This window comes from Typopeltis vanoorti, chromosome 2 (genome assembly GCF_054136105.1).
Source record: "Typopeltis vanoorti isolate ZY-2024b chromosome 2, IOZ_Tvanoo_1.0, whole genome shotgun sequence".
Lineage (NCBI taxonomy): Eukaryota > Metazoa > Arthropoda > Arachnida > Uropygi > Thelyphonidae > Typopeltis > Typopeltis vanoorti.
The window spans coordinates 156,200,303-156,213,234 of NC_143550.1; the positions used below are offsets into that span (position 1 = coordinate 156,200,303).

The following is a 12,932-nucleotide window of genomic DNA, read 5'->3' on the forward strand; positions in this document are numbered from 1 at the left end:
TGAATTGGAACAATCTGCCAAAAGTTTGGGATATTCTTATTTTATGTAACCATCAAAAATAGTTTTTAATAATATTATTTATTAATATTAATTTCTAGCATGTGGCAACAGTTTTTAATTGGTAAGCCACCAACTGCTGTATGTACCTTGCATTCCTGTTTCTTTGATTTGCTTGTTTCTATGAACTGATGATGTACTGTTATTTTCAGTATGAAATATCTGTACTTTCATTTCATTAAAGTTAGTTACTATGGTTATTGTGTAATTTACTATTTTTGATTTACTTCTTTACTTCTTCAAAGAGTATTTCAACAAGAGTATCTTATTGAAAAAAGGTAAGATTGTGTGACACGATGGTTCACTTGAATAATTTGAATACAAAGCTTCAGGGAAGAGGTAAAATAATAAGCAAGCAATCACAGTCTATTTATGAATTTCATTTAAAGATGAATCTCCTTGCAGAATTCCAAAATTCCAAGATTCCAAAAGAATGATCTGACACATTTTGCAGAGTTGAATCATTTTATAGAAAATACTGACCATGATTTCTCTGATGCTAAAGATCTCTATGTAAACTGGATCAAAAATCTATCTACAAAATTCAAATCACGTTTCTCTGAAATTGATATTTGATTTTTTTGATGATCCATTTCAATTTGACTTAGAAAATTCCAGTAAGGAAATGACAAATTTTTTATCTTTGGATAAGCATGGATTTGAAGACGAGATGCTTACCCAGCAAAGTATAGAACATATAAAAGGTAAATAAAAATGTTCTATCAAAGAGATGTGGCTCATTATTCTGACAAATGAGTCTTCCAAATTTAAAGATAGCAATTTCAAAATTATTTTCTATGTGGATTTACATGGGTATGCAAGTTAACATTTTCTATGATAGATTTCCTCAAGTCTAAATACAGATCTCAGCTTACTGAAATAAATTTAGAGGCAGAGCTAAGATGCTCATTGAGCATAATAATTATACCAAATTTCATGAAACTTGTTGATGGAAAAACCCTATCAATTTTTACACCAAAGGTAAGTTGAAATGCAATTATTTTGATTAAATTAATGTGTTTCAATTATTTCTTATTTTTGCATAATGTGGCAAACATTGCTTTCATTTGACACATTTGTGGTCACTATGAAAAATAAGTTGCCCACCCCTGCTATATACCTTGCATTTATTAATATTAAAAGTGCAATCCCACTTCTTCATCTAAGCTAAAAGTCTATTTATATCTTCCTGGGATGAGTTAGCATCTGTATCATCCTTATAACTCTCTCCAATTTTGCATCAGTAGTAAAAAACTGAATATTCCCTTCCAATCCATATGAACCGACTGAACCACAATCTACTTTAATTGTAGATAAATAAGTTAAATAGAAGGGCCAAAGAATGAAACCCTATAGCACCAATGGTGACCATTCTTTCTGGGACAGAATACTTTAACCCCACCCTACACACACACATTATACAACTTTCAGGTATTGTTCAGAGCCAATCTTCTATCTGCCTGACCAATCTATTATCCTTCCCCATCTTGTACATCCCCAACTTTTCATGTGACAATCTGTCAAATACTTCTGCAAAGCAGAGTGAGTCCCAGTATGTCAATGTAGCATAATTTTATTTAATTTAACTGGGCTTTGATAATTTTTGCTAGGTGTTAAAGAAGTGCAATTCGATTGTGTTTTATTTGTATTCTGATTTTACCCTAAGAAAGGCTGATTTTGAGTTTCATGACAGAGATTTTTCTGTATGTACAAACATAAACAAGATCAAACATTATAAGGAAAATAAAAATTTTCATACAGTATTCATAAAAATTATCTAGAATATTAGCAATAATGTTGGATATTCTACATCTTATATGGCACAAGTTTTAAGGGAAATTCCATCTTAGTTTCTTATTCATCAAGTATTTTTTTTATTCTTGCTAAATAAAAAAAAAAAAAAAAGAACAAGAAAATGGAAGCGTAAGCTTACCATCTTATTTTTAAATAGAATATTCACCCATTAACAGTTTCATCATATATATATATATATATATATATATATATAATTCTTGAATTATATATAAGATTTTAAAAAGTATAATTTTTAAATAGTATTTGTTAACGTGTAAAAATCATCATGCAATGCTTAACATCTGTTAAGATCAACAGTTTGCCTAACTGTGCAGTTTGTGCTATATTCACATGAAAAACAAATCATGTATACTTAGTAGAAAAAAAAATTTTTTTTCATACCCTAAATATGCATTTCTAAACCCTGAGTTAGCATTTCTTTTTTTTTAATATATATTTTCCAATCATACTTGAATGTGATGATCTCGCCTCAGATGGGAGTTTAGAGTGTTCTTCCATGAAAACCGTTTATGGCATATATAACAAACATAATTCTTTCGCTTTAAGAAATGAATTTCAATATGTCTTTTAAGATTGCCTGGACTGTAGAAAACCCTATTACAGTATGGACACAAAGGCCTAATTAAAGAAGTTGTTCCAGCATTGACAATGCTTGAATCATCTTCTCTACACTGTAGTACATTTTTATGCCGAAGATGGAGCTGATGATGGTTTCTGCCTAATGAAAGAGAAAAAAAAAGGAAATGAATTTCACATATTTATCATATTTCCCATTCCTTTAAAAGTAAACTGTTTAACATAATAAACTATGGACATAAAGGATATTATGAATTCATCATTATTTCATAGCAAACAAACAAACTGATTTTGAAATTTAAAAAGTTTCAACAGCCAGAGAGTTTATGAGAATAAAATCCTCAGCACCAGAGTTGACTTACTAGCAGAGTACTACTTTACTCTGCCCACAAGTCTATATATTATCTTTTACAGTGCTATTGATTAAAATTTCACTGGCCTGACAGCTGTTTTGACCTGTTAGTTCTATCTGAGACCTAAAGAAATCTTAAGAGGGCAAGAATCAACGTCAATATTCTATCATTCCCATGTCAAAAAGTTGCATTTTTCATAAGTGAACTCTCGATCAGTGCATCTGATGGCAAAGGTTGTATTCTCATAAGCTCTGTGAACAGTTTTGAAAATTTTTTTAGTTCCAATATTGAAACTGAAAATTTAAACTAAATTTAATTATTTGACTGTGAAATAATGGATTCATAATTTCCTTTCTATAATTTTACTATGCCAAATTGAAGCTTTCTAAGCTCTTTCCTCAAATAGTTTATCATGTGCATTAACTAATTTTTGTATCAGACATTTTAATGGAACAGACATATTTATTTACAAATAAAGAAACAGCATATTTACAGTCACATAAATAATATTTGATGAATGTAATATTTCTCTGTTTGCTACAAGAGCACTATCAGAGAAAATAATACAGAAATGATATGACTGCATTTAAAATTTTGATTATTGCATGCACTTTAAGTTCTCTAGCTCTAAGAGATCCCACATTCTGTATGGATGTTTGTAAAAGCCTGCTCTAGATGAGTATGTATAGCTCTTTGAGTGTATAAGGCTTGTCTTTATTTTAAAAAAATAATAAATAAATAAAAAATTAAAAAAAATAAAAATGCTAACTAGACATGCCTAGATTATCATTGAACTTAGTGAAGTGGCTACGGCCAGTGCAGGACACTGCAGGCATGCATAACATGCCGAATAAACTAATGTGCCAGTACATCATCCCTTTGAAAATATAATAGGCCAGTTGCCAGAAAGTATACAAAACAAAACCAGAATGGTAATGCATTATGAGGTTTCCTACCCAAATGACAAATAATTCAGATAACAGTGTTTCTATAAGACATCTACAGGAGCTTCGGAATTTCCTGTGTGGGAGATATGTCCATAGGCCATAAAACACACCATCAAAAATAACAGTGACTGAGGATTAAAAAATTTCCAAGAAAAATAACAAAAAGTGAAAAATACAACTAAAAAAAAAAATAAATAAATAATACACACCCTTTGTCAAAAAAAACCCCCGAACTTTTCGAAAATAGAAGAAACTAGTGGAGCCATCTGTTGTATCTTTTTGTTGTCGAAAGCAGTAACCTTCATTAGTGTTGTGTCAACTGTTTGTGACATTTGTTTCATTAGAAGCCGAGTTATCACTATAACTCGGCTTACAACATGTTTGACGAACAGTCAGTTGTCATGATATTCATGCCGTATGCAACGAATTGTCACTATCAATCGCTTCAAAACTTCAAGATAAAACTCACCATTGACAGTTTGGCCAGGCGGAATGAATTCTTTGTGGATAATGCCCTTGGAATCATAGAAACAAATCAGCATTGTCTTTACTTTTGACTTCTCCAAGCCACTTTGTTTTTGGATGCCCCTCTTCTGGTGGTCTCCATTCAGCACTCTGGTGGTTTGTTTCGGGCTCATGCTCAAAACACCACGTTATGTCACCAGTAACGATTGTTTCAAGGAAGTTTGAGTCCTTATGAGTGGTTTTAATAAGGTCCTTGCAGTGTTCAATTCGATACATTTTTTGGTCGTCAGTCAACTTGTGAGGAACAAATCGTGAATTCAATTTACGAAGGCTCAAACTCTCGGACAAAATGTTGTGCACAGTTGATTTTGGAATCCCCAATTCATCTTAAATCAATCTCGTGGATGATTTCGGGTTTTCTTTGATGAAATCACGCGCTTTTTGGATGTTAACGTCACTTAGTCCAGTTTTTGGACGGCCCTGGCTTTTCGTCGTTCTCAAGTATCTTGCGACCACTTTGAAATCACTTAAACCACTTGTAAACTGGAGTATGGGATAAGCATTCATCACCGTATGCTTTTTGAAGCATTTGATGCATTTCAGTAATTTACCAAATTTAACACAAAAGTCAATCGCAGCCATCTGTTTGAAACTCATTTTCTGAACCAATTTTTTCAAAACACACTGTCACTCTTGGCACTATAACTCAGCTTCTAATGAAACAAATGTCATAAACAGTTGACACACACTAATGAAGGTTGTCGCTTTCGACAAACAAAAAGATACAACAGGTGGCGCCACTAGTTTCTTCTATTTTCGAAAAGTTCAGTTTCTTTTTGGATAGAGGGTGTATATATATTGCTTTCACTACACCAACATGTTCATGGCCTTAATTGATATAAATGACTAGTCAAATCACCTACACGTATGAAAACCTGATTTGTTATTTCTTATAGAACCTCAATAATTAACGTCCGAACTATGTTCTTCATGATTCCTTTCATAACAAGGTGGTGTGTGGGATGGGGTTCATGTGTATTTGTCACCTCTAACATTCCATGCCAGAGAATGCTTATCCTAGAATCTACTTTTCATGATTTCCTCTAGCTCAAAATTTCCTTACCTTATTGCTTTCATTTGTCCTTCACTGGTCCTTGAATTACAATAATCACTATGATTTCAATGATTATTTATCTCTGAAGGTTGATTTTTCACAATCTAATTACCGAGAGAGAGAGATCATCTTCCTTGGAGCCTTCAATCATAATTCAAATTAACTTCGCTTCTGTAACTTCACAGATTTAAGCTGGAACGTTCCAAAGTATTGCTGTTAATAATGACCTAATTATGTAAATTTTGCATCTACTAATCAGAATAGTTCAGGCACAAACTTGTTTGCTTACACTTCAATAAAGGATTAAACCAAGTATATCATTTCTTGGAATCTTTAATCTTTAATCACTAATCAGAATATAAGATAATCCTAATAATGCTCCAGACCTTTTCTTAACCAGCGTTCTCCCTCCAAATAGGCATTAGCTCATCAGTTGGTACTTCTAATCATGACTATGTCGGTATCTCCTTTTCCACACACACACACACACTCTACAAATAATTGTCTGGACATCCCTGTTATTTGAAGTTATGGAACATTCCAGGTTTGTTAATAACATAAAAACTCATGTACAGATAGTAAGAAGCAGTATTTCATCATAGCAGTTGAATACAGGTGGTATGGAAACACGACATGAACTCAGTGACTTCGACAGAAGCTTCATCGTGAGCTGTCAAAGTGGATGCCATGTCCATATGTGCCATTGCTGCTCAACTGGAACATCCAAAATCAACGGTTGGCAATGTGATCAACAAATGGGGATGTTCCAGCATCACTAGAGCAGGAAAACACCCAGAGCAGCTGCTGAAAATGACTGACAGGAGTGGAGGGTGTAAAAGCAGGTGGCACGCAAAAACCAGCTACAGCTGGCACAGACCATCCATGATGAGTTCCAGAGCACTAATCCTGGTGAGCACCAATACTGTACAAAAAAAGAACTCCATTTACTGGGTTTCCATGGAAGAGCAGGGGCACACAAGCCGAACATCACAACAATGATTTCTTTTAAGGTTACACGGTGGTCTGCATTCATAGTAAAGAATTTATGGAGACACGACACGTATTAGAATAATTACTTTACTTACCATAAGGAAAGTAACGTTCGACTTTACGACCTCTGTATTGAGGTCATCATCAGGAAAACATATATAGATACAAGCTACCTGACATTAAATTATACAAAAGTAAGCTAAATCTAAATGTTTGTTAATCATTTACCCTAGCCAGACCAGAACTCTGGTGAAAAAAAAAAAAACCTACATTAAACAATTTCTAAAGTCCTCTTGTATTAAGATTTTTTTTCTGTTTGGGCTGGTTCTGGATGCTATATGGGTTGAAGATGATTCCTCCATATTCTTGGAATAATTAATCCATCATTCTTGTTCAGATTTGGATGATGTTTCAGCATTTCACAGACTTCTTTGAATTTTCTTTCAAACCAGGTTTTAGTGCAGTGCAGGGACCTGACCTATCCAGTCAATTCTGTGACATGTCTGAAGTGTGTGGTCTGACAGGCTGTTTTACCTGTTAGGTATTTAATGTGCTCTTTGTGTTCATCTTTTCTAATTAGGATGGTGCGTTCTGTTTCCCCTATGTAAGGTAGGTTACATGTACGTTGAATTTTGTAAACCCCTGGGTGGGCAAGGTATGGAAGAGGATCTTTGGAAGAGCTAAGTAAATTTCTTAATTTTGTAGGAGTTTTAAGGTTGTCTTAATATTGTAATTAAGTAGGGTTCTCTCTTTTTTCTGAAATGCCCCTGATGTATGGCATGGCTATGACATTCTTGTAATCTTTTTTTTACTTTTAATGGCATTTTTATGGAGTCTTGTGAACTTTTTTTTTTTTTTTTTTGTAGCCATTTTTTACAAACGTTTGGCTACCAATTGCAAATTCTCGGTTGAGGGTCTGTTCATTGGAGCAAGTTGTTAGGGCTCTGTGTTTGAGGATGCTGATGATCCCTAGTTTTGTGGTGGATGGTGGTATGAATTTTTATGTATGTATTGGCCTGTGTGTGTGTGTAGGTTTGCAGTAGACTGTGAAGGAGAGGCAGCTTGAAGGAAGACGTGCAACACATCTAGAAAAGGAAGAGAGTTATTTTCGATCTCGATGGTGAATTGGATACATTTGTGTTGTTTGTTGAGGTGGCTCAGGTATGCATTTAATGTTTCGTGGCCATGGGGCTAAATAGCAAAAATATCATCAACATACCTCAGCCAGACTTTGGGCAGGCAGAATCTAGAGCTCGTTGTTCAAAGTTTTCCAAGTAAAAGTTTGCTATTGGAGGTGGAAAGCTAAGTCCATTGTACCTTCTTTTTGTAGGTAAAAATTATTTTGCTATGCGAAATACCTGGAGCAAAGTACGTGGACAAAGAGGGTTGTAATATCAGGTAGAAATATGTTCTATAAGAGAAGAACAGTATCACTGATTGGGACATTTGTGAAAAAGGGAGTTTTGTCAAATCTGACTAATGTCGTTGATTCTGATGTTTCTAATTTTGTTTATGAAGTGTTGTATATTTTTTATGCAGGAGGGGTAATGACCTACCAACTCCTTGAGTGTGGCTGCTAGTTTCTTGGCTAAGTGATAATTCGGGCTGTCAATTCCTTCAACTATCAGTCGTAGTGGTGTTTGTTTCATGTATTTGACAGGCCATAAATTCTGGAAGTGCAGGCATAACGTGGTATTAGTTTTTTGGTTGTTTCTTCTGGCAACATGATCACCGATTTGATTAATTCTACTGTTTTCTTTTTAATGTGGCTTGTAGGGTTGTAGTTCACCATTCGGTACGTGTTGCAGCGGGACATCAATTGTTTAATTTTTTCCAGGTATGCTGTCCAATCAAAGATGACAGCAGCATTGCCTTTCTTTATCTGCTAAGTTATTTTTTAAAGATTTAAGGATCAATTTTTCTGCTCTGTTTAGGTTGCAACTTAGTTGTTTATTAAAGTTTAATATTTACTATGTTTTCATTCATATTTTGTCAGTTATATTGGAGGGGAGGGATTTTAGACCTTTTTCAATTGATAAATGAAATCTAATTTGTTAACTGACCTTTGTGCAATGTTCAGGCTTTTTTTTTTTTCAGAAGTGAGAGTTCTCCTTCATTAAGGTCGTAGCTGTATTTGTTGATAATTTGGCTGTAGTCCATTGGTGGCTCCTAATTTTGCTTGGCTACAAGCTCTAATTGGCTGCTCGTATCGTTCGTTTGTAATTGGCTGTTCCTCTGGGTACAGTGTCCGGATTGTCTGTTGCTTTCTTGTTGTTTTAGTGCTTGAAACTTTGCTATTAGTTTTTCTTTGTTCTTCAATAACATGTGCTTTGATGAGTCTATAATCCTCTCCAGAATATCCCAAACATCAGGATTTAGTAGCTTGATAGCTCTAATTTTTGTTGTAAAACACTGGCTTGGGTAACTGTTAGATTTTTGCAGACTTCGTGGATTTGTTCTCTCAACAAAGCTTTTTTCCAAACGGGCATAAATACGGAGCATTTTGGATGAAAAAAATAGTTTACTTCAACAAAATTCTACCAATAAATACCACCATCCAACACAAAAACAAGGGATCGTCAGCACCTTCAAACACAGAGCTCTAATAACTTGCTCCAATGAACTGAACCAAGAATTTGAAATTGTTTGCCAAACATTTGTAAAAATGGCTTCAACAAAAAAAAAAAAAAAAGAGTTCACAAGATTCTCCATAAAAATGCCATTAAAAACAAAAAATATTACAAGACTGCCATACCATACATTAGAGGCATTTCAGAAAAAAGAGAGAACACTACTTAATTACAATATTAAAACAACCTTCAAACCCATGCAAAATTAAGAAATTTACTTAGCTCTTCCAAAGATCCTCTTCCATACCTTATCCACACAGGAGTTTACAAAATTCAATGTACCTATACATAGGGGAAACAGAATGCACCATCATAACTAGAAAAGATGAAAACAAACATCACATTAAATACCTCCACTATGGTAAAACAGGTCTGTCAGACCACATACTCGAAACATGTCACAGAATTGACTGGAAAGGCACCAAGTCCCTATAGTGCACCAAAACCTGGTTTGAAAGAAAATTTAAAGAATCCTGTGAATTGCTGAAATATCATCCAAATCTGAACAAGAATGATGGATTAATTATTCCAAGAATATGGAGGACCTATCTTCAACCATATAGCATCCAGAACAACCGCAAACAGAAGAAAATCTTAATACTAGAGGACTTTAGAAATTGTTTAATTAAGTTTTTTTTCCCCCACCAGAGGTCAGGCTAGGGTAAATGATTAACAAACATTTAGATTCATCTTACTTTTGTATAGTGTAGTGTCATGCAGCTTGTACCCTGTACATATATATGTTTTCCTGATGACCTCAATACAGAAGTCAAAACATTGAATATTTCTTTCCTAATGATAAGTAAAGTAATTATTCTAACATGTGTGTTGTATCGCCATAAATATTTCACTATGAATCACTACAATAACAAGGCAGCTCATCTGGGCTGGTGCATTGTGTGAATTGGACAATTGGGCAGTGGAAAATGATACTCTGGAGATGAAACAGATGAATCAAGGTTCATCTCTAAAAAACACACGTACTAACCATAGTGATAATTTTAATACGTAAATATTTCATCCGAAGTATCTTGGGACATCCTCAGTACAGTCATTCAAACAATACTAGGAATAACATACAGTTAGGGCGCATGATTACAATGGAATCCCAATATGCGTGCAGTAGCGTGTTATAGAAGTAAATTAAAATATAACTGAAAAAAAAAAAAAGATAACATATATAAAGAGATTATTTTACACAATTTTGTATGACAATTTCCCATACTTTAGGAATAGCAAGAACGTCATTATGGTTTAAATTTGGCCTATGTAGTAGGGTTTCAGCACTTTCTTTATATAAACGTTCATGTTTATATAAAGATCTATGTAAAAGTTTTGTCTTTTCCCAATCGATCCTATGGTTTGGGTTTTCAACTCTGTGTTGAGCGAGGCCAGATTTCTGCAGTTTGAAAAGACGAATGTGTTCTGATGTTCCGAAATGCGTTTCTGAACAGATCTACCTGTTTGTCCATAGTAAGACAACTTGCAGGAGTATGGGACCTCATACATGCCAGGTAACATCAGAGGTGAGAGTTTGTCTTTAGGAGAAAGTAACAAGTTATAGATCTGGTTGATGGGTTTGTAGGTAGTGGCAAGATTGTATTTCTTCATAATTTTTGAAAGACATTCGGAGATGCCTTCGACATAAGGTATGGGAATTCTATGGGCTTCTTCTTGTCTAGATTGATGTGTGGGGAAGTGACTGATGATTTTTTTGGAGTTGTTTTAAGATTGTATCCATTTAGTATGGCTGTATTTTCGATTATTTATAATTCTTGGTTTAGAGATTCTTCAGAGGAGCAGAATCTGTGTGCTCTGGTAACTAATGATTTAATGATGACAAATTTTTGAGATGGATGATGAGTGGAAGAATTGTGAATGTAGTGACCTGAAAATGTAGGCTTGCGATAGACAGACGTGGTGATGGAGCCATCTTCTTTTCTTTGAATGTGTAAATCCAGAAAGGAGATACCATGTGGAGATTCTTTTTCTAACGTAAAGTTGATGCAAGGGTGAAGAAGGTTTATTTTATCTAGAAACAGGTGTAATTCTTGTTCGGAATGATCCCAGACTGCAAAGATGTCGTCGACATATTGTAACCAAATTTTTGGTTTGGGTTCAAACCAAAAAAAAAAAAACAACAACTCAAAACATCATCAGTCACTTCCCCACACATCAACCTTGGTTTGTTGTGTGGGGAAGTGACTGATGAAGTGACAAGAAGAAGCTCACATGATTCCCATACCTTATGTCAAAGGCATCTCTGAACACCTTTCAAAAATTATGAAGAAATACAATTTTGCCACTACCTACAAACCCATCAACCAGATCTATAACGTGTTACCTTCTCCTAAAGACAAACTCTCACCTCTGATGTTACCTGGCATGTATGAGGTCCCATGCTCCTGCAAGTTGTCTTACTATGGACAGACAGGTAGATCTGTTTAGAAAAGCATTTCGGAATATCAGAACATTCGTCTTTTCAAACTGCAGAAATCTGGCCTCGCTCAACACGGAGTTGAAAACCCAAACCATAGGATCGATTGGGAAAAGACAAAACTTTTACATAGATCTTTATATAAACATGAACGTTTATAAAGTGCTGAAGCCAAACTACACAGACCAATAATAATAATAAATTTAGTTTAATCCTTTATTCTAACCAAGTGAAAAATAAACTTTCAACATCTTTTTACACAGACCAAATTTAAACCATAATGACGTTCTTGCTATTCCTAAAGTATGGGAAATTGTTATACAAAATTGAGTAAAATAATCTCTTTGTATATGTTATCTTTTTTTTTTTTTTTCAGTTATATTTTAATTTAATTCTATAACATGCTACTGCACGCATATTGGGATTCCATTGTAATCATGCGCCCTAACTGTATGTTATTCCTAGTATTGTTTGAATGACTGTACTGAGGATGTCCCAAGATACTTGGGATGAAATATTTACGTATTAAAACTTATCACTGTGGTTAGTACATGTGTTTTTTAGTGATGAATTCACCACAAGTTTCCTTGTATAAAAAAACACAGTTCATCTGATTCTATTCTGATGGTAGGCTGTGGGTGTGGTGGAAGCCTGCCATCAGAATGGAAACAGATGAACGCTTGTTACCACAGTGTGTAGTACCCACAGCAAAGTTTGGTAGTGGAGTAAAGTAATGGTGTGGGCTACATTCAGCTGGTTTGGAGTGGGACTACTGGTTGTTGTCCGTGGTTCCATGAAGGCAACTCAGTACCTTGATATTCTGGATAATCAGGTGCTGCTGCCGGCACTGTGGTTTTTATGGAATGGACCCATGTTACTATCAAGATGACAATACCCTATGCCACAAAACTGCTAAAGTCATGCACTTTGGCATGCTGCAATATCTAACAGCATATTATATTAGTGGGATTATCCTTAGAGTAATTGACAAGACTAGATATCTTGAAGTTATGGTGGATAGAAAGCTAAAGTTCAATGATCACATACCAGAATTGCAAATACAACTCAGAGGATAACTGTGGTATTAAAACAAACATTGACATGTAGGGACATGAAAGTCATTTTGCCTCTTTACAAGGCCTTGATACAACTGCAGCTGGACTGCTGTGCACAGACTTGGTCTTCTAGGTTCAAAAGGAATAAAGAAGAGTTACGAAGATGATATTGGGATTACAGAATGTATATTATGAGGATAGACTGAGTGTGTGTGGACTGCAGACAGTGGTAGACAGAAGAAAGAGGGAGTAATATGATAGAGCTTCTAACAAATTGTTATAGGATATTGGATAATAAATTTTTTCATTATATAGAAAGAAGAGAGAGGATAAGGGGACATTCATGGAAGTCAAGATTTTGTGCAGTTAAGAAAGGGGTAAGAGCTAGATTTTTCTATCATAGAACCATGAGTGAGTGGAATAGTTTGCCTGTTTGAAGTTGTGAGTGCATTTAGTGTGAATGAGTTTAAGAGAAAGAGCAAGATAGCTGGTG

At 34.6% G+C, this 12,932-nt stretch overlaps 1 protein-coding gene across 1 annotated transcript in view; it reads right to left on the reverse strand.

Annotated features, from left to right (window-relative positions):
* Positions 1-2,315: 2,315 nt before the first annotated feature.
* Positions 2,316-12,932, reverse strand: part of LOC150109555 (uncharacterized) — a 167,199-nt gene continuing 156,582 nt past the window's right edge. Inside the window, exon 5 of the mRNA XM_090402650.1 lies at positions 2,316-2,590. Coding sequence (XP_090258776.1) covers positions 2,316-2,590 — 275 coding nt within the window. The remainder of the gene's footprint in view (positions 2,591-12,932) is intronic.